Source organism: Pipistrellus kuhlii, unplaced genomic scaffold (genome assembly GCF_014108245.1).
Source record: "Pipistrellus kuhlii isolate mPipKuh1 unplaced genomic scaffold, mPipKuh1.p scaffold_m20_p_14, whole genome shotgun sequence".
NCBI lineage: Eukaryota > Metazoa > Chordata > Mammalia > Chiroptera > Vespertilionidae > Pipistrellus > Pipistrellus kuhlii.
This window is the reverse complement of record NW_023425449.1, coordinates 37,385,252-37,407,606: the sequence shown is the minus strand read 5'-3', so window position 1 is coordinate 37,407,606 and position 22,355 is coordinate 37,385,252. Positions and strand designations below refer to the sequence as shown.

The window sequence follows — 22,355 nt, the reverse complement described above, 5'->3', positions numbered from 1 at the left end:
TACAAAATTGGCCTTTAGAATCCCAACCCAACGAAACAGAAAGGGATCTAAGAGGAATGTCAAACAGATGAGCGATGGAGAGACTGGCACTCCTGACGATTAAGAGACCTTCCAAGCACACCCACCCTCAGCGGCAAAGCAGAGTCAGGCCTCTGCATTAGGTCATGGTTGCAATCCCTTGCTTGATACAGTTGAGAAACAAAGGTTCATCCCTACATTTAAGTTTCAAAAGGTAAACCCCTTGGCTCTGTGGACTTGGGGGGAGAGGGTGGTGGGGGGGTGGAGACACGTCAAGGACACGGAGAGACTGCGGGAAAGGAGGTTAGGTATTCTCCTTTGTCATTATTCAGTGAGCTCGCTATTCCTCCACGGCCACTGCTTCTGGCCAGGCGTGAGCTGTGGAAAGAAACGTTTTTCCTGGATACATCTATTCCCTGGGAAGGAAACCGGATCTGGCTTAAAAGAAAAAATTCTTCTCCAAGTCATGATAAATTGTCTAAATTGAAAGTCCACACCATAAACAAATTTGAATGGTGCAGACGTCTTACAAAATTAAATTTTCATCTAGTGATTTTGAATGATGGTTTGAGAAAAAGAATAATATTTTAAGCCCTGCTTCGTAGAACTCCTTTCCATGCTGTTTTGAAGGCCCACTCCCAAGTAATGGAAAACACAATTCTAATGATTTTTTTTCTTTATTTCTACATGCTCTGTTTTTAGTGAAATACTAGCTGTGCCTTGGATGTAATCACTACTAGTGTTGTTTTTAGAAGGAAATAGAAAAGCCTGTAAATTTTGATATTCGTGTACTTTTACTGAAATTAAATATAAGCTGAACACATTTTTAAAATTTTTATTGTAGAAAGCATTACCTATGTCCCTCTTTCTCCCCCCATTGACCTCTTCTGGCCTACCCCACCCCCACCCTAGGCCTTCACTCCCCTATTGTCTGTGTCCATGAGTTATGCATATATGCATACAAGTTTTGGGGAGATTTCTTCCCACCCATCCACCCACCCCCCAGCTTCCCACTGAGATTTGACAGTCTTGAACACATTTTGAATGTGTTAAGAAAACTGAGCCATGCCCTACCTGGTTTGGCTCAGTGGATAGAATGTTGGCCTGCAGACTGAAGGGTCCCAGGTTCAATTCCAGTCAAGGGCACGTGCCCAAGATGCTGGCTCAATCCCCAGTATGGGGCATTCAGGAGGCAGCTAATCAATGGTTCTCTTATCATTATGTTTTCTCTCTCTCTCTCTCTCTCTCTCTCTCTCTCTGAAATCAATAAAAATATTTTTTGAAAAAGAAATAGCTACACAAAGTGTTCTGTGTGCCTCTCTATTTTTATTTTGAACTTAATTAGAACTAAATTTCTGATTTTCACACAATCATACAATCAGACGCCATGTTTCAAGTTCACCAGAATATCTACCTAATAAAAGATAACATGTTCAAGGACTGTACCTTTGTGATTCCCACCACCCAATCAGGAATGAGTATGTAAAGTAATGCAACAAAGATGGTGGGTTGATTTGCATACCCAGGCCTGAGCCGCTGGGAACTGGGCGGGATGCTTGTGTTGTTGCCATGGCGACCATTCAGTAGTTCCGTACCACCCCAGCCACTCGGGGCCAGAGCAGTAAGGCTGCTCCAGCCAGAGTGAAGGCAGTGCCGGCAGCCAGGGTAACGAAGGCCCATTCTTGCATGAATCTTCATTCATGCATCGGGCCACTAGTTATCTCTTTAATTGTTCCATCATAGAATTTAAACACCGTTGTAGTTTCTTTAAATTATAAAAATAAACTTTTTAAATTACTAAAAACAAACCTCAAGAATCAATTTTTTAATAAAATAAATATTCCTGATTTTTTACATACTATAAAACCAGGCTCCAAACTACTTTTCCGTTATTGTCTTCCACAATTCCTCCTCCCGCCCCAGCTCTAGCCACTGTCTCACCTGTCTCATGCTTCTCCACCCTTTGTGCTCAGCTGACACAGTTGACCTCTAAGAGCCAAATATCTACATCCTGCCCAGCCTTCAGGAGTCAGATTGGATGCCTTCCTGGCACCCTCCTGACTCGCCTTACCCGTACCTCTAATCAGGGTCAACCTTACCTGCCTGTGAACGCTTAGCATCCTTCCCTTTTTCCTGATGCACCCATTGATTTAAGAACTATATAATATGCTGCCCGGCGATGTGGCAGTGGTTGAGTGCCGACCTATGAACAAGAAGGTCAAGGTTAGATTCCTGGCCAGGGCACATGCCTGGGGTTGCGGGCTCAATCCCCAGTAGGGGGTGTGCAGGAGGCAGCCAATCAATGATTCTCTCTCACCACTGATGTTCCTATCTCTCTCCCCCTCTTCCTTCCTCTCTGAAGTCAATAAAAATACTTAAAAAAAAAAGAACTATATAATATGCTAAAATAACTTTTTAAAGTCAGCGATTTTAAATGATGTTAGGGGCATAAATCAATGTCTCCTTTACATATCTATTATTAAACTCCTGAGAGCCTAAGAGTCGCTGAAGGGCTTTTAGAAGTAAGATGCTATTATAAGTTTTTCATCTTTTTTACAAAGGTACAGAAATATTCTAATTTAAAGATTTTATTCTTTAGGTTTTCATAATTAATGCATGAATTAAATAGACTTTGATTTTTTTACTAATGTTTTTTTAAGCCCAGAGCCAAATCCTAATGATTCTTTCTTAACATGTCTGCAGGAATATATAAATTCTAGACTTAAAACAATTAACATGTTGAATTTACAGAGGTACAGCACTTAATCAAAGGCAAAATATACTATGCCTTGGTCATTATCTACTTTTTCTCTGTGTCCAAATTGATACTCATTAGCTCTGAGCAAGAGCCATCTATGTATCTACAGTTCACCTTTATTTCAGCACTGTCTAGCAACACTCCTGGCTCCCCACTGCTTCTGATAAATAAATGAGTGAAAAATAAATATAAAGTAAGTACAAAAAGGCAGGAGACAGCCAAAACCGGTTTGGCTCAGTGGATAGAGCATCGGCCTGTGGACTGAAAGGTCCCAGGTTCAATTCTGGTCAAGGGCATTTACCTTGGTTGCAGGCACATCCCCAGTAGGGGGTGTGCAAGAGGCAGCAGATTGATGATTCTCTCTCATCGATGTTTCTAACTCTCTATCCCTCTCTCTTCCTCTCTGTAAAAAATCAATAAAATATAGATTATAAAAAAAAAAAAAAGGCAGGAAACAAATCTTCCCTGAAACCTCACCTTACTAGGTCACTGGAAATCTAAAAAGATATAATGTATTTAGAGATTAAATGATAAAAAACAGAATTGATTTTAAACATTTTCAACAAAAATGTTAACGTCCTACATGTTTCTTTTATTATTTATTATTTATTATTAATTATTATTATTATTATTGACTAGAGGTCTGGTGCACTAATTTGTGCATGGGTGGGGGTCCCTTGGCCTGGCCAGTGATCAGGGCCATTGGTGGTGCTGGCTGGCTGGAGTGAGAGGCTGTTGGAGGTTGGCCAATCGGTCAGAGGTCAGAGGGAGGAACCGCCAGAGGTGGGTGGGCCGGGGGAAGGGACTGCAGGAGGTTGGCCGGCAGCTGTGGGAGGCTGGCTGTGGTAGCACACTGACCACAGGGGGCCGCTCTTGCATTGAGTGTCTACCCCGGGTGGTCAGTGTGCATCAGCAACCAATGGGTCAGTCATTTGGTTGCTTAGGCTTTTATCTCACTACATAAAATCCTAATGTGCAAATAGACCGAACGGTGGAACAATCAGACGAGTCACTATGATATACGGTGACCACCAGGGGGTGTGCGTGGAACATGGCGGGTGTTGGCAGCAGATGGCAGAGCACAGAATATAGTGGCCATTGGCCGTGGCAGGATGGTGCAGGTAAGAGGAGGTGCCAGACTAAGGCGGGGTGCTGGTCACTGTTTTCAGGGGGAGCCTCTGGTGGTTACTGAAAATTCTTTGCTCCAGCACACTGTGGTGGTCCCGCCCAGCGCTCGCACCCTCTGCCAGTGCCGGTACTGCCGCTTGCACCTGCTGCCAGTGCCTGGTGCCAGTCCCAATTGCTTGGTGCTACCGGTGGATGCAAGCAGAGGCTGCTGGCCCTGATCGCCCCTGAGGGCTTCTCCACCTCCCCCTGCTCCTAAGGGGTGATCAGGGCAGCAGCCGCCACTTAAACCCACTGCTGACACCAGCTCCAATCACTCTGCGCCATCAGCAGGTGAGTGGTGGCAGCAGGAGCGGGACTTCCGGCAGACAGGGGACCAGGGCCCGCAGAAGGAGGGGAAGGATGGGAACATGGAGGATGGGCTGAGACCTGCCCCTGTGCCCACCACAGCCCCCAGTTCCTTTCAAGGTGCCCCTAGTATCCTATATAATAAAAGCCCAGCGACCAAACAGCGAAATGACCAGAACGACCAGTCAACCAGTCGTTATGATGCACGCCGACCACCAAGTGGCAGACACACAATGCAGGAGCTGCCTCATGGTGGTCAGTGTGCTCCCACAGTGAACTCCAGGCTGACAGACAGGAACCTGGACTACCATTGTCACCTCCTCACCCCAGGCTCCTCTTCCTCGCTCCCTGCCACCTCCTTCAGATGCCCACAGGCCATGCAGGCCTACCCCCGGGCTCACAGAATTGACCTCAGAGGCTGGGAGGCAGGTTTGTGGCTGCTGTGGGACTTAGGCCTATTCCACCACCTCTCAGTCCTGTTGTCACTGAGCCTGGCCTCAACTGGATCCCCTGGAGAGGCCAGTGCTCCGGCTCCACAGAAGGTGCCGGACCAGGGAGCAGCCACTCAGAGGGTGGGTCCGCAGCCACGGGGCTCCCACAGCAGGCTGATCCCCGCAGGCCACGCCACCAGTGCACAAATCCCATGTTCTAGTAGTATATAGAAATATAGAGATTTTATAGAGAGAGGAAGAGGGAGAGAGAGTGAGAGTGAGAGCGAGAGCGAGAGTGAAAGAGAGAGAGAGAGAGAGAGAGCGAGTGCATCAACTTGTTGTTCTACTTAATTATGAATTCATTAGTTGATTCTTGTATTCTTGTATGTACCAGTCAGGGGATCGAACCCTCAACCTTGGCATATGGGGATGACACTCTAACCAACGGAGCTATCCTGCAGAGCTGTTTCATTATATTCTTAGTCAGATTCATCAAACATAATTCAAATTTTGGGATAGCTTGGTATCTTTACTTTTATCAATAGATAGTGTCATGTTCCTGTGACATTTATAAGCCTCCATGAACTAGAACTTGCTTTCTGAAAACCGTCTTTTGGAGGCCTTTTCCCCCCTTTCCTGAAAAATTAAGTGAAGCACAGTACACCGATAGGCCTGTAAGAGAAGTGCTCATCGGCCACCTTCCTTCATGACTGTTCAGGAAGGAAGGGAGACCTGGTCTTCTTAGCCTAGAAGGGAGAGATTAGTCATGAGCTGCATACGGATGTTCTGGTCTGCGACAGGCCAAACATAAGACAGTGGTCCCATCAGATTATGAGCTACCCTTTCCTGTGGCCTAGTGATGGGGGAGTGCAGCACATCACCCACGTGTTTGTGGTGATGCTGCGCTCAACACATCTACGGTGCTGCCAGTGGTGTGAAGGCACAGCACACACATTTACATACGGTACATAGTGCTAGATAATGGCCTACAACTCTGATCCTGGTCTATATATTTACAATGCTATACTTTCTTTTCTTTTTTTAAAAAAAAAATATATTTTATTGATTTTTTACAGAGAGGAAGGGAGAGAGATAGAGAGCTAGAAATGTCGATGAGAGCGAAACATCGACCAGCTGCCTCTTGCACACCCCCTACCGGGGATGTGCCTGCAACCAACGTACATCCCCCTGACCGGAATCGAACCTGGGACCTTTCAGTCCGCAGACCAACGCTCTACCACTGAGCTAAACCGGTTTTGGCTCTTTTTTTTTTTTTTTTTTTTTTTAATATACTTTATTGATTTTTTACAGAGAGGAAGGGAGAGGGATAGAATTAGAAACATCGATGAGAAAGAAACACCTATCAGCTACCTCCTGCACACTCCATACTGGGGATATACCCGCAACCAAGGTACATACCCTTGACCGGAATCGAACCTGGGACCTCCCAGTCCGAAGGCCAATGCTCTATCCACTGAGCCAAGCAGGTCAGGGCTATACTTTCTTATCATTATTTCAGAGTGGGCTCTTTCTACTTCTTAGAAGATGTTTGCTGTAAAACTGTATCCGTTTTATGCTGGCAGCAGCCGCAGCCCCATACATTTGTGCTTTTAAAAAGTTTATTCATTGACTGATTAGTGTGTGTGAGAGAGACATCGATTTGTTGTTCTGTCTCCATTGTATCCCTGCCTCTTGTGGCTCATTTAACGTGTGTAGTAGTTTTGTACAGTCCCCTGCTGTACAGGCTTGTAGCCTAGAAGCCGTAGGCCACACCATGGAGCCTGGGTGTGCAGTAGGCTGTTCCATCTAGGTTTGCGTACATGCTCTCTATGGTGTCCACACAATGATGAAACCGTCTAACAACGCAGTTCTCAGCATGTGTCCCCGTATTTAAGCGGTGCATGACTGTACATACCAGAAGGCAACCCGAAGCTCTGAGCAGATTTCCCGCCCCTGTACAACAGCCCTATCCCACAGAAATATAATGGAATTCTAAATTTTCCATAACATTCTCATTTCAACGTGCAATCTATATAAAATGAAATAGTGTACACTCTTTTCCTTTCGTACAATGTCTTACACCCAGTGCACATTTTGCACTTAGATCAGACCTGAACCTGGACTGGCCCCATTTCAGGCGGCCACCGCCTGCCACCAGGGCCAACCCCAGAGAGAAAAAAAACCTCGCCCCCTGCCTAAGTGACCTGCACAACTGCCCACCTATGCCTTCTACCGAGCCTCATTCGTACCCTCGGTTCACCTGGTGGGAAGGCCTTTTACTAATTCAAGAAATCTGCCTCCTCTGGGCCTGGTTTTCCCAACATCCCCTGAATGTGTGGAAGCAACAAAACCCCAGGCATGCGTGATGTTAAATTGTACACAAGTTTAAAAAAAAAAAAAAGAAAGAAAAAAAAAGGAATTGAACAGTATTAGAGTTCAATAACACGTGTTTGTTCATCATCTTGCCCACGTTTCACATCAAGTAACGACTCGGTTCCACGATTGAAAAAAACAAAACAAAAATATTTGGAAAAAATATATATATATACATGTTTATTCATTTATTTATTTATTTTACCATAATTTAAAATGGTAATGACAGGTTTGTACAGGCTAACCTAACCCTCCCCAGGGCCCAGGCCTGGTAATCCTGCCTGTTTCCCCGGGGGTGGGCTTCCCAGAGCCCAGGGGTGGCTGAGGCCCACCCCGCAGGCTGACTCAGCACCCAGAAGCCCTGAGCGCACCCAGCCGGCCCCGCAGGGCATGGGCCGCCCGGCCTGAGCCCGCAGGGTCAGACACCGGGGCCTGAGCCCCGCGCACCCCGCCCGCAGGCGGCCGCCCCACCCCGCTCCCGCCCCACCAGGCCACCCCCCAATTTTACTCCCCCAGGGCCAGCCGGCCGGGAGCCCGGGGGTGCACAGGCGCCCCGCCGCCACCCCGCGGCGCTGGTCCCGGGGCCGCCGGGGAGACGCCCTCTCCGCCTCCGCCCTTGACCTCGGGACCTCCGGACGCGCGGTCCCGACCCGGAGCTGACCCGCCCGCGACTCTCCTGCCAATCAAACACGGCTTTCCGCCGGACGCCAGCCGGCCAATCAGCGCGCGCGGTGCACTCTTCGGCCCTTCGGCTCGTCGCCCTTTGCCCCTTCGGCCCTTCGGCTCATCGACCTTCGGCTCTTCGGCCCTTCGGCTCGTCGGAGTTCGTCCTGGCGGGGCCTTCCCGGGCCTTCCGTCGGCGCCGAAGCATAGTTCTCGTTGGTTTACGTTCCCCAGACACTTCCGGGTCCTGCGTCGCCCCGGAAGCCCGCGAGTTCCGGAAGCCCGGGCTGCCCAGGTTCTGCTAGGAAAAGCCAAGCTTCCGAGGAAATGTTTCCGAGGAAGTTCGGCGGAGCGGGGCGTGTCGCCGACTCCTAAGGTCAGTGTCCGCCGCCGAGGAGCCGCCGCCCGCCGTGCAGCCCGAGGCCAGCGGGGCGGCCCGCGGCGGCTGGGCCCCGCCTCGCCCTCGGCGCCCTTGGCCGGAGCCCCGGGTCCCTGGCTTCCTGCAAGAAGGCACATCGGAGTGTGATTTGGGGAAAGACGAGAAGCAAATAGGGTCGCACCATTTGGAGGTGACTTCCCACCGCCTTCTGCATCTCTGCCCCGAGCTCGGCGGAGCCCCGGGGTCCCTCCCCCGAGAACGGGACCTGGGCTCGGGCGCCCACACTTCCCTTCCTAGGTGGCTCCTGCAAAGTGTTGCATTTGGTACCGAAAAAGAAAAAAGCATGTGCTGAAATGTCCAACATTTTTAAAAGCCTGTGCACTTAAAAGCAGTTTTCATGTTCTTGTGGAGGAAGAGTTCCTGAGAATGGTCCAGTAGAATTACTTGCGATGAGTTTGTTATACTTAATCATTGATTTCTGATAAGAAATGTGAGCATCGCGTTATCATTTTTCGTCCAGGGCCTGAAGTTCAAAGTTATTGTTGGTGCAGTGTTTTTGTTTTGTTTTGTGTTTTTTGTTTTGTTTTGTTTTTTTAGGTTCCATTTTCCAGAAATACAACGTTTTGTGATTGAAAGTGGTGTGGGGTTTTGTTTGTTTGTTTGTTTTTTTGCAGAATAAGACTAATGGTTGAGCGCTCAGGTCTAACATGGCCTAGCTAGTATTCCATGATGGCCTTGGAAATATGTGTGTGTTTTTTACCATAATTTAAAACCAGCCCGGAAAGCATGGCTCAGTGGTTGAACAGTGACCTATGAACTAGGCCTTGGGGTTTGATTCCTGGCCAGGCACCTGCCCAGGTTATAGGCTCCATCCCCAGAGTGGGGCATGCAGGAGGCAGCTGATCATTGATTCTCTCTCATCATTGATGTTTGTCTCTCCCTGTCCCTTCCTCTCTGAAATCAATACAAATATATATTTTTAAAACAGTAAATAAAAATAAAAGCCATTATGGGGAGACTGAGGCTCCATCCACATCACTGTTTGTAGTCTAGACACCTTCCCATAATGTGTTTACCTTTAGTTAAACCTGGACAGAATAAACAGGATGGCAGACTTTGCGGTTTTCGCTTTTCAGTTTATGTTCTCTCTGATCTCACCCATATTATGAATTACTGTATCTAGAAAAAATTGAAGTTGTATGTGCTTGGGACAGAAGCAGATTTGAAAGAAAGTCAAAAGAAATAATTTCTGTTTATTTTTCTTTTAAAAAGGGGTTGGGGGAGGAGGGGGTGGATAGAAGTAACACAAGTTAGTAAAGAGAAAGCTGCATTAAGTCAAGAAAATTGAGTTCCAGACCTGACTGATTTTCTTATGACCTGCTCTACCTCTTGGCCTTATTTTCCCCATTTTTAGGAATTAGGGGTAGCACTCCACCTGTGGTTTTGTAACTTTCACAGGAGAACTGTGGAAATTGCTTAGAGCTTTCTGGGGAGAGACAAAGCAAGCAGATTCTCCGCAGCTATTTTACATGCATTTTCTGGAAAAACAGGGTTTCTGTTAAGAAAATTTCATAGCATTTAAATTCTGTTTCCAGCGCCGAAACTGGTTTGGCTCAGTGGTAGAGCCTCGGACTGGGGACTGAGAGGTCCCGGGTTCGATTCTGGTCAAGGGCATGTACCTTGGTTGCGGGCACATCCCCGGTAAGGGGTGTGCAAGAGGCAGCTGATCAATGACTCTCTCTCATCGATGTTTCTAACTCTCTCTATCCCTCTCTCTTCCTCTCTGTAATAAATCAATAAAATATATATTTTTTAAAATAAATTCTGTTTCTCAAGATAGTATTCATTTGTATTCAATGTGCATTTATGTATTAGTTGTTGTTTTTTAATGAAAGAATCATGTTCACAGTTAATTCATTACTAATAGCCACAAACATGTCCCATATTCTATCTCACTTGTTTCATAAATTCTTTCTTTATGATCAGAATCACAATTCTTTATTTTTCTTTCTTCTCCCTACCCTTTTATGTCAGCCACACAATTTTTACTTATATCCAGAGCTTGTAATCATCTTTGCAGTAGGAAAGCAGGTACTTTCCATTTGACATGCTCGGTGGCTGAACCTTACAGATGTTAGCAGTCTCACCCAGCCTCACACTGCTAGTCAAGTTCTTAGTCCTAACCTCCCCTTTTTTCTCACAGCATCACATGGCTCTAAAGTTTCTCTCTCTCTTATACTCCGCGGTGTGCAGGCTACTGTATGCCGTATGCACAATCTTTGTTTCTGGACAGAAGTTCCACTCTGAGCCACTTGGCTCCCTTTTGATTACCTGGGTTGGGCAGCCTAGAAGCAAATTGGATGTCCCCTTTATCTCTTCCCTGTGAAACGACAGCCGTTTCTAAACATCCATGTTCCTCTGGGTTCCTTCAGCCTGGGAGGAACCTCAGGAGGGAAGCCTTGGCTGCTCCTCCTGCCCCGGGCGTGTACTCTGGGCGCCGCGATGCCAGAGCTGTGCCTCTATAGGAGCCAGAGGCCAGGGGAGGACCAATGGCATCCCCGTCCTCCCCACTGTGGGCTGTGACCACTTCTTCCAGCCTCTCCCTCTACACAGCCAGCCGCCCGCTTCTATGTTTGTACTCTCTGTAGTAGGTTTGCTTTTTATCAGAGCGCCCCCTGCCCCCTTCTTACCTGCCTGTCAGAAAGGTGAAATGAATTTCATCCAGGTGTCTTTTTTCTTCTTCTTCCTGTGAAAACATAAAAACCAAGAGCCCCAGAGCCAGTCTGCTTTGATTATGCCGAACCATGGCCTCCCTCTGCTTTGGGTGCAGCCCGTGTTGACAATCGCTAAGTGAATGTTCACACCTCATTGTGCAGATGTGCAGTGAGTCTCTGAACAGTGCCCTGACCACATGTGTAGGGATAGAGAGGGATTGTGGATGGCAAGCATCCCAGGCAACATAGGTACCTCAGCCATGTTCTGTCATTTCTCGCCCCATTCCCGGGACCTGAGAGAAGAAATGAGCTCTGCGGCGTTGGATTTGATCCAAGCTTGCCCGGTGTCCCCACCACTCACTGCCTTTTGTGTGTCCCGTACTTTCTCTCGTGTTCACCAGACATTTACTCATTGCCAACTTGGCCTTGCGCAGGTGAGTTAGTCTCCTCAAGGCTTCATCTTGGTCTTTGTGAAATGGAACGATGATCTTTTCTTTTGTGAAAGTTCAGTGAGGTGAAGCGTGCAGAGAAAACCCTATGTGTCCTTTGGCACTTGCTCCTGTTACGTTGCAAACATCTCTGTTCCCGTGTGGATAGTTCCACATTCTCTCCAGGGCGTAAAATGTGCAAATGCGTATTCCAGAAATGTTAAGTCATTTCGACATCTCTTCGTAGTAGGCAGTTCGGTCCTAGGCCCTGTTCTACACGCCAGTGCTTCAACATCTGGCTGCTTCCTGTTTCATGAGGCGCATTGGCCCCCCCTTGGGTTGGCATTTCCCGGTAGTTGCAGCCCCATGGGCATGCCCAGTGGTGCCCTCCTGCGGTGCCATGTTCACCTTTTTGACTGTTCATGTTTTTCAAGCCCCTCACCACTTGTCAGTGCAGTGCATGGGTTCAGAACGTGGCTGAGTTATTGTAGCTGTGATTTCACACCGGTCAGCTACTAATCTCTGTGCCTCCGTTTCCTTGTTTTAAAACCGGAATAATGAAAGCTCTTTCCTCATAGTGTAAAGATTAAAGGACTCGCTGCTTACACTTGCAAAGTGCACGTGGCTGCCATAGTCATTGCCAGCCTCAGCCCCCGGTCAGCGGCGCACGTTCACTGCAGGTGTACGCTCATGGCCGGTGGGTTTGGTTTTGCTGTTCCTTCCACTAGGAGTGTTTCTCTGTCTCGCGTCTTCTGTTCTGATTTCTCCACTCGCGCTAGCCTTTTCCAGACTCGTGTTCAGCATTTCCATTTCTGCAGTTGGAAAGGACTGTTCTTTCATTCTTTTTCTTCCTCTTCTATGGTTTAGTTCCCATAAGGATTCTAGGTAGGTGAAATTTCTGTAGTTGCTGACCTTTTTAACTGCTGAAAAGTGTCCTGTGGTGTAATGACTTGTCCAGGGTCACACAGCCTGAGGGTGGACCTGGGCTGGGCCAGAGAGCTGGTTAGAATCCCCCTTATTCACTCACACATCCACCCTCTGTTTTCACACTGTGCTCTCTCCTCAGGACTCAGGAGCATCAACATTCTGAAGAAAAGATCATGAGTGCCATGCTCTTCTCTGAAAAATGTCTTTGTGAAGCTGGCCTCAGGGTATTGGGGATTCTGTTTTAAGGTTTAAAAAAGTATTTTGTGTTAGCTTTAGATACTTGCGTAAATATACTGTAAATGAAATAGGTAAGATGCTCAACTCTGTAACACTGATTATGGTCTCGAAGACTATAGTATTTGAGTTGAGTACCTTCTCTCCAAATAAAGAAGGAAAAAAAAAAAAAAAATATATATATATATATATATATACACACACACACACACACACACACACACACACATATATATTTCCCCTCTGCTAGGACAAAGTACTTATCAATGTTCATTTGTTTGAGAAATTTATAATATTTTGAAGTTTTCCTTCAAATGTATTCTAAAAACATTTTGTTGTGTACCCATTACCACTCCAGAAGTTTTTTTATTTGGATTTCGTTGAGGACTGCCTTTAAGTTAAAAGTGACCTGGAGGACTGGTGTCCATAACAGAATGTTTTCAGTCCTTCGCGTCTTGTCTGCATCCAGACCAGCATGGTTGGGATATCTATAAACTACGGAGACGCGGCTTGTACTTGATGAAAGAGCAACAAAAGAGGAGTGACAAGTCACTTAGCAAGTCTGCGGCCACAGTGGGATTTGAACTTTCTAGGCCTGTTCACAGTGTCGAGTCACGGTGTTCTGATGGCCTCGGCCCTAGCTTTTTCTCTCCTGCTCGTGTTTGAAGTGTGTTCTGGGAATCCATGTCCTGTTAGATCCCTCTTTGATGCGCATCCCATTTATTAGTATTGATTCCAATACAATGTACAATAAGTCTATCTGACCACACAAAGGAAATGCTACGGAAGAAGTTCAAAACTTAAAAATCTCCATTTTAAGAGCTTTATTCATGTAAACTCATAATGCAAAACGTTAGTTTAAAATATTTTTAAACACTAAAAGGGGGGAAAAATGAATATTCTCACTCATCCATTTTGATTGCTAGAATCCTTAGGAGAGTGTGGCATACTGAACATTAGGTGACTATTGTGGACTCGGAAAAGGTTGGCGGGGGGAGGGGGGGGACGGGGGGGGGGGGTCATGGATGGGTTTGATATCTGGGAGGTTACTTGGCAGTCACGTGTTTCTGCTGACAAGAGATTACAGGACTGTAAATTTCAGTGTAGTTTTGTAGGCAGCATGCATTGACAAATATGCCTAATGGTAATACATCTAGCACTGAGTCTTGGAGCAGGTCAATAATAGTGTGTGCGTATTGATAGCAGCAATGTAGGAGATGTTACTAGGTATTATAGCTAAAAATCCATGTCATCCCCTTAATCATAATTACATTAATATTGACAGGCCCTTGACAATACCCACATTATTATTGATAGATTTCTGTCAATAACATGGTTTTAAATAAAATATATTCATTCATAATTTGTACTCGACTCAATAAAAGCTCTGAAATACATCCTGAAACATTCTTCCCTCTTTAGTGAGATAGGATCGTTTGTGTCGGTTTTAGAATGCAATATAGATGGCAGAGTTTTATTTTAGAGAATGAAAAGCGTAAAAGGAAAGCCTGAGTTATTTAAAGGATAAGGTTATGTATCGCTGCTCTTAGTAAACGAATTTCAGGGCTTTTTTCCGTGAAAGAAAATCAGTGTGACGTCTGGTGATAAAATGCCAGCAGGAGACCTTCCTGATAGTTTTTAGTGCTAGATTATTTTGTCTTAAACATATTTATGTGACAAGTTAATCACGCCTAACCCTAGTAGTTGCTGTACTTTTTATCTGGTCTTGACTTTTTTGTCTTGATTTTGCCTTTTTATCTGGTCTTGATTTTCATAGGGTTTTCACATACCCTACCCTTCACTACACACTAATATTACTTAGTGCCAAGTATACTTTTAATTATTTTTGTAAGTCTCTTTGCTTGGTCATAAATGTTTTCCCCTGCATTAGCCTTTTATATTCTTAAATTAGTATAATTTGGGGAGTGGGAAGGAAGGAGTGATAGGATTATGCATTTAACTATTAAAGGGATGAGATTCCATGGCAAAATAAGGAAAAGCATTGCCTGTTTGGGGAAATTCTGGAAAAATAACTTCGAATGAAATATGATGGTGTTTGTTTCCATTCAAAATGATCCCAACTTTGAAAATAAAAAATTAGCTTTTTTTTTTTTTTTTTTTTTTAACCAAGTTTGAGCCTACTTGTGAGAGACTAGATAGTAACCTGCAAGAACCAGTAAGTAACCTGGGTATTGTTGATGCTTACTTAAATTCTTGGACGTAGATAGCCCTGGACAGGCCAGTAGCCATCAGTGGAGCAGGGGCAGGAGAGTGGTTTACCGGAAGAGCAGGGGAAATGTGGCGAGCAGTTTGGTATTAGTCTGCTGGCCCAGGACAAGGCCAGTCGGACGGAGCCAGGAGATCGGGCCCAGCTGTTCTTTACCGGCACTGAGGCCAGGTTCGGGGAGAAAAAGGGAAAACAGTGTTAAACTGTAACAGGAGGGGTGCGAGAGAAGTTTTGATAATGAAACTGTTAAATGTTGGCTTGGTGGGTGGTGTGATAAGTCTCCTTTTCTGGCAGCCATCAGACTTTTCTGTGTTTACTAAATGTCCTTAAGTATGATTCCCCCAGGAGAAGGGGTTTGAAATAAAAGGTTCCCGAGAAGCCGCTCCCTCTGTCCAGTTTCTCACTAAACACAGGAACCCGAGGAAAAGATCGCTCCCCTCCCCTCCAGCTCACTCCTTCCACTGTGCATTCGTGCAACGCGTTCATTGAGCAGCTACTGTGGGCCCATCTTTGAGTTAAATTCTGTAAGATAATAAGATAGTCATCAGCCACAATCCGAAACTGACTGTGATTCCAGTATTTAAAAATGCATAAATGGGCACAGCTAGCTGGCCTCTACACATTTCATCTGATACTCATCTTGCTGGGGGGGGGGGGGGGGGGGAGGAGCAATCCTTCCAGTTAAACATGGGGTGGGATGAAGGGAGGGAGCTGGTAGTGTTGGACCTAATGTTGACGGGCGGTAAGGTCCGAGCGTTTCAGGAGCACTGTGACAATCAGAGAGCTGCCCTTGACTTGCTGACCGCAGGGTGTGGGGGTGTGTTGTAGACACTGTGTTCCATGTACCGCACCCCCACATCTCACCGATGAGGGCAGAGTTTTACATGACAGAAACGGAGCTCCGTATCAGGTCACTGTGTAAGCAGTAGGAGCTTGGGGAAATAAGTATAAGATAAGGCTGTTCCCTTAGCTAGTTTATAGTCAAGCTAGCAGAAGGGTTGTTCACATGACCGAAATCACAGCACCAGTGGCTGAGGGCTCGAGTGGGTGCCACAGACAGCGGCTGTCACAGTGAAGAGACGGTGACAATGGGAATGGGGATAGTTATGAATTCTTTAGAGAATTTTGAAATAGAGTTAGAATGTGAAGGTAGATAGCTGAGGGCATGGGGGCAGTTGGTAGGGAAGGTAAGTGTTAGGTGCTCGAGAAAGGACAGAGGGGGGGACTGCAGGATGGTCCTCCTTCACAGCTCCGCTGGGAATGATGGTCACGTGATCGCAGGGGTGGAGACAGAATTGGGCCAGGTTGTGTCTGAGAGGTTTGTACTGTATCCCAGGGGTGATTTGAGCTAAGAAAGAGGTGATATGATAAGTGTGGGAAAATAGTTTTGTAGATTTTGGTTTTCTTACGAGGTTTTTAAAATAATGTGGGTTTTTTGTGTGTTTCGATTTTTGTTTTTTTTTTTAGTTACATAAATGTTATAAGTTGATTTGAGAAAATTTGTAAACTACAAAAAAAGTGAGAAAAATCATCTTATTCATTGATAATTTTTGAGTGTGTGAACTTTAAAGTTATTTTTCTGTCTTTGAAATTCGATGTTTTGCCTGTGGTGCTATCTCCCTCTGTTGTTGCCTGGTTGTCCATTCGCTTGCTGCGTCCGCAGACCTTGGTTGGGTCCTTCAGTGAGCCAGGCGAGTCTTTATCTCTGTACCCCAAACACCTTGCAGAGAGGGCGAGGATGCAGTGATACGCTTGGATTTGTGCCATCCCTCAATAGAAAGAAGGGAGCGCCTGAGTCAGTGCAGTTGAACAGCTTCTCTGGGTACAGGGAGGAGAAATGAGAAGGAACCCGGAATGAACCAGGAATGAGTGGGCAGCTGGCCGGCAGCGTTGAGCTATGTGGGTGATAGATACACCAAAGGATTATGAATTGTGCTTTGAAATGGACTAGCCCACAATTCTCAACATCTCCAGGGAACTTGTTAGAAATGCAAATAACTGAGGCGCCACGATCTAACAAGACCTCCTAGTGATTCTCACAAACGCTCACATTTGAGAACTCCTAGACTAGAACGGAGCCTGCACGGCTGCCATGTGGCAGAGCACAGCATAGGCAGGTGAAAAGCCCGAAGATGTGTGGTATCCGTGAACATGACCAATGAGATGCCACAGGAGCTGAAATAGGAAAATAGGAAAATATTACATTGTTACAGAGAGCATTAAACGTGTTATAAATGGTCAAGATCTATTTGTCTTGTATAAATCACCGCCTTCCTGGTTTGAGCATCTAATTAGAATTATAATAGACTAGAGGCCTGGTGCACAAAAATTTGTGCACGGGGGTAAGGGAGGGACTGTGTCCCTCAGCCCAGCTTGCACCCTCTCCAATCTGGGACCCCTCAAGGGATGTCCGACTGCCCGTTTAGGCCTGATCCAGGCCTAAACGGGCAGTCGGACATCCCTTTCACAATCCAGGACTGCTGGTTCCCAACCACTCTCCTGCCAGCCTAATTGCTCCCCTGCTGGCCTGGTTGCCCCTAACTGCTCTCCCCTGCTGGCCTGGTCCCCCCAACTGCCCTTTTTTGCAGGCCTGTTCTCTCCAAACTGCCCTCCCTTGCAGGCCATCTTGTGGTGGCCATCTTGTGTCCAATGGGGGCAGCCATCTTTGACCACATGGGGCAGCCATCTTGTGTGTTGGAGTGATGGTCAATTTGCATATTACTCTTTTATTAGATAGGATTAATCCAATTAGAGTGTCCCCATGCTCAATGTCCTTGCCCAGGTTTCTTCTCCCAGTCCTCATGACTGCCTCCTAACCTTTTCCACTTGGTTGTCTCATAGTGGCCTCAGATCTCCAAGACTACATGTGTGTATTATCTTTCCCCTTAACCAATATCTCTGTGTGAGTCTCCCATTTCAGAGAACTGGTCTGATCCTCTCAGTTACTCAAATCAGTGGTTCTTGGCTTATTTCTCACAAAATCTTTGAATTCTACCACTTCCGAGCTTTCAGAGGCACCTGTCTCTCTCTGTCCCCACTGATACCTTTCCAATTTAGACCGTTAGTTTCTCACCAGATCGTTTTAACAGTCAACTGGTCTTTTGGCCCCAAAGCCATTCTCAGTGTAGCCAGAACACGCTGTGTAAACGCAAATTTTATTCTTTTTTTACAACCATTCCATGGATCCCCATTACCATCTCAATAAACGAGGGCGTAAGGATGAGTCTCATGATTTTCTTTCCAACCTTATTTTTTGTCCTTGGACCTTTGGTCCTTGTCACCTGCTCTTCCCTCGGCCTGGACTATGTGCTTACCTTCCTTTACTGCCTGTCATCACCAACCCTTCAGGTGCACAGGTGGTGCCCCTCCATGAAGCCTTTTCTGCTCATGAGCATAATCCTCATCACACACCACTTACCATGTCTTCTTGTAATTGTTTGGCATTTTACATAGCACACCTTTTTTTTTTTTTAATAATATATATTTTATTGATTTTTTACAGAGAGGAAGGGAGAGGGATAGAGAGTTAGAAACATCCATGAGAGACAAACATTTATTAGCTGCCTCCTGCACACCTCCTACTGGGGATGTGCCTGCTACCAAGTTACATGTCTTTGCCGGAATCACACCTGGGACCTTTCAGTCTGCAGGCCGACACTCTATCCCCTGAGCCAAACTGGTTAGGACTACATAGCACACTCTTACTCCCCCTCCCCCCATCACCCCGTTACATTACACTCTTCACAGGCGTTGACTCTCTGTCATTCTTTCGCTAGCTCCCACACATTACCTGCAAAGTAGAAGGTGCATAACCATCCCATGTTGAAATAAGTAACCAGCAGCAATCTGGATGTGGGCATTTGAAACAGTTTTAAAGGATGGAGATTTGTATTTTCTACCCTTTACCATCCCAGACATTTTTCTGTCCATTGATCCATTTATCTAGTTTTATAGGAAGCATCCTGCATGCCAGGCACTGAACTAGTTGCTAAGATTCAACTGTGATAAGACTCGATGATCTTTGCAATGGGCCTTATCTTCTAGGGGAGGAAATCAACCTTCCAAGTAGTGTATGGTATGTCCAGTACAGAAAGGTCTAGCCGGAGGAGGAGCAAGAGGAGCAGCTCACCCAACTGGACCAGTCGGGAGGAGGTGATGCCTCACTCAGTACTTGAGAACTTAGGATGGGTAAAAGGATGGGGACGTACTGATCCCAGTGAAGGGAACGGCTAACAAAATGTCCCCTCCTGAGCAGAGAGGGGGCATTTATACTAGACGTCAAAGCACTAGGAAGGCAAGCAGCTGAAGGAGGCTTGTTTGAAGGATCGTGGTGTGGGAATGCACCAGGGGAGTCAGAAGGTAGATGCATGCATTGGATGTAATCCAGGGGAGATGAGCAGTCACCTCTTAGGGATAGAGAAAGGGATGGACTTGAAAAATGTTTTGAACAAAGAAAGGCCTTGGGAATTAATGAGATTTGTATATGGAGCAGAGAAAACTATGTTCTAACCTCCTCCTTTCTCTCCTTAGCTCCTGACTAGCATGAGGCAAGGATTTCACAGAACTTGCAGCCAAAATCCCCACTGCCATCAGCTCAGAAGTCTTACCGGAGCTCCAGGAAGGGGGAACCGGTGAGGTTGCCCGGAATGTGAGAAGCACTCCTGTCATAGTATATCTGGTGCGGAGGGAAAGAGCACTAAACATCTGTTAGTAGTCACGTTCGTTTCCTGTATTGGGCTTCCTGCCGCTCAATATCTGGGATCCATGGGTAACTCGAAGTCTTCCTCATGAAAAATGCTCTGATTGTAAAGATATTCCAATTTTAAGACATACAACTTTATTTTAGGATGTATTTTGCAGTCCTTTTGACTTCTAACAAATTATATTTAACATCTTTTAGTAAAAGTCATAAAGTAATAGAATTTGTGAACTGATCCTAGAATACCTTTTTGCATAATATTCAATAGTTCTCTTTTCCCCCAAAGTGTATGATGCATCGTAATAATGAGATTTCTGCATTCATGTTGCTTTGTGCTAGTATTTATTTTCTGCAATCATGTGATAGAATAATGAAAACTTACTACAAATCAACAAATGACAAATGCTGGTAAGGATGTGGAGAAATGGGAACCCTAGTACACTGCTGGTGGGAATGCAGACTGGTGCAGCCATTATGGAAAACAGTATGGAGTTTCCTCAAAAAATTAAATATGGAACTGCCATTTGACCCAATGATCCCACTTCTAGGAATATATCCTAAGAAACCAGAAACACCAATCAGAAAGAATGTATGCACCCCTATGTTCATAGCAGCTCAATTTACAATAGTTAAGATATGGAAACAGCCCAAGTGCTGATCAGTAACTGAGTGGATTAAAAAGCTGTCGTACATTTACACCATGAATACTATGCAGCAGTTAAAAAGAAGGGATCTCTTACCCTTTGAGGCATCATGGAGGGGCCAGGAGAGTATTGTGCTAAGTGAGATAAGTCAGAGAAAGACAAATATCGCATGATCTCACTCATATGAGGAATCCAATGAACAAAATAAACTGTTGAACAAAATAGATCCAGCGACATAGAAGCATGGAACAGACTGTTGAACCTCAGAAGGAAGGGTTGGGGAGGGGGACGAGAAGACAAGCCAAAGAACTTGTATGCATATGTGCATAACCTGTGGATGCAGACAAGAGGGTGGTAAAGGGTGGGATGGGTCAGATGGGGTCAATGAGGGGGAAAAGGGGGACATATGAAATACTTTGAAGAATAAAGATTTTTTAAAAATAAAAAATAAACCAGTAGAAGTGCTGGGCATTACACTGAGGCCAGGACTTAACCATTCATTACAGTGTTCCACATAATTCATTATATTTATTAAGTGCATATATTTCTCCACTAGCCATGCTATTATTCAGCTCTTATGTAGCTGTTATTGCTAAAACCTGTTATTCCCTTGATGAGAAGGGCCAGACACGAAAAGGGGAAAAAAAAAAAAAAAAGAAAAAAAAAAAAAAACTCAGGAAAGAAAGGAGGGAGGAGGACATGCGAGGAGGAAGAGGAAGGAGTCCCCAGTAAGAGGTGACTGCTCAGAGTGCCGTGTGGACACGATGCAGAGGTGTGTCCTGTCTTGTGTACCCGTTTCCTGGGCATTGGCTGCGGAGATGGGACAGGCTGTCTGTGTCTGACCATGTCTCCTAATCGTACTTTCTCCTAGAGCTCTTTGGAGGAGGCATGGCTTCTGGAGAAGAGAAAGCACAGAGCACACACAGGGTGCTGAGGATCAGCCAGTTGGATGCACTTGAACTGAACAAGGCCCTGGAGCAGCTGGTCTGGTCCCAGGTCACTCAGTGCTTCCACGGCTTCCAGCCGGGGCTGCTGGCCCGCTTTGAACCCGAGCTGAAAGCCCTCCTGTGGCTTTTCCTGTGGCGCTTCACCCTCTACTCCAAGAACGCCACCGTGGGCCAGTCGGTCTTAAATATTCAGTACAAAAACGACTTCTCCCCGGGCCAGCGGTACCAGCCCCCGAGCAAGAACCAGAAGCTCTGGTACGCCGCCTGCACCATCGGCGGGAAGTGGCTGGAGGAGCGCTGCTACGATCTTTTCCGAAGCCATCACTTAGCCTCCTTTGGGAGAGCCAAGCAGTGTCTGAACTTCGTGGTGGGCCTCGTGCAGCTCGGGGGCCTGATTAACTTCCTGATCTTCCTCCAGAAGGGCAAGTTTGCAACTCTGACGGAACGCCTGCTCGGCATCCGCTCCGTGTTCTGCAAGCCCCAGCACGCGCGGGAGGTGGGCTTCGAGTACATGAACAGGGAGCTCCTCTGGCACGGCTTCGCCGAGCTTCTCATCTTCCTCCTGCCGCTCATCAACACCCAGAAGCTGAAGGCCAAGTTATCTTCCTGGTGCATCCCCCTCGCCGGCGCCCCGCACAGCGACAGCGCCCTGGCCAGCAGCGGCAAGCAGTGCTCCCTGTGCGGCGAGTGGCCCACCATGCCCCACACCATCGGCTGCGAGCACATCTTCTGCTACTACTGCGTGAAGAGCAGCTTCCTGTTTGACATGTTCTTCACCTGCCCCAAGTGTGGCACCGAGGTCCACAGCGTGCAGCCGCTGAAGTCGGGGATCGAGGTGTCGGAAGCGAATGCGCTTTAGAAACTGAAAACCCTTGTCTGTGCAGAGAACCGTGTTGCGTTGACATCCTCGGAATCAGTCACCCTGAGCACACCGTGCAGATGTCTTTTATGAGAACATGTGCTGCTCAGCCGCTGAGTTCTGTTCCTCGCCAGACCCGACTAAAATCTCATCACCGGGATCCATGGGTTTCTAAGTGTATTCTGTAAATGTGAATGTGTTCTTCTCTTTAATGATTGCATTCGGTGTTTAAGGTCAGGAGCAATGGGCAGTTTTTGTCTGATGCATACCAACAATGTTTCTTCACTTTGTACTTCCTAGAACAAGGTTAGACTCTAAAAATAAAAAGTGTTGGAGCCTGGGATGAGCATGCTTTTATTTCCAGAGATAATCTGACACTGATAAGACCATGGTGTTTTGGATTTTTTAAAACGTATTTTTATTGATTTTAGAGAGGAAGGGAGAGAGGGAGAGAGAGAATCACTAATCAGCTACCTCCTTCACATCACCAGCTGGGGATTCAGCCTGGGGATGTGCCTCCTGGTTCATAGGGTGACATTCAACCATGCCAGCCGGTTCAACCCTGTTGTTTTAAATTTTCT

The 22,355-nt window shown here is 46.3% G+C and overlaps 1 protein-coding gene across 7 annotated transcripts; it reads left to right on the top strand.

Annotated features, from left to right (window-relative positions):
- Positions 1 to 7,956: 7,956 nt before the first annotated feature.
- On the top strand, positions 7,957 to 22,117 carry PEX2 (peroxisomal biogenesis factor 2). 7 transcript variants are annotated; one of them, XM_036437174.2, is made up of 3 exons: positions 7,957 to 8,092; positions 19,156 to 19,256; positions 20,840 to 22,117. In XM_036437174.2, exon 3 carries the CDS (start codon positions 20,857 to 20,859, stop codon positions 21,772 to 21,774), a length of 918 nt encoding a protein of 305 aa, XP_036293067.1. In that variant the 5' UTR covers positions 7,957 to 8,092; positions 19,156 to 19,256; positions 20,840 to 20,856; the 3' UTR covers positions 21,775 to 22,117. The 7 variants fall into 7 exon arrangements, with proteins under 7 accessions (XP_036293067.1, XP_036293069.1, XP_045437446.1 ...); XM_036437176.2 differs by having other exon boundaries at positions 19,156 to 19,273; XM_045581490.1 differs by having other exon boundaries at positions 19,156 to 19,331.
- The last annotated feature ends 238 nt before the right edge of the window (positions 22,118 to 22,355 follow it).

What these genes read in the sequence shown, in the direction of transcription:
- PEX2 (XM_036437174.2), top strand. Translation starts at nt 20,857, where the DNA reads ATGGCTTCTGGAGAAGAGAAAGCACAGAGCACACACAGGGTGCTGAGG.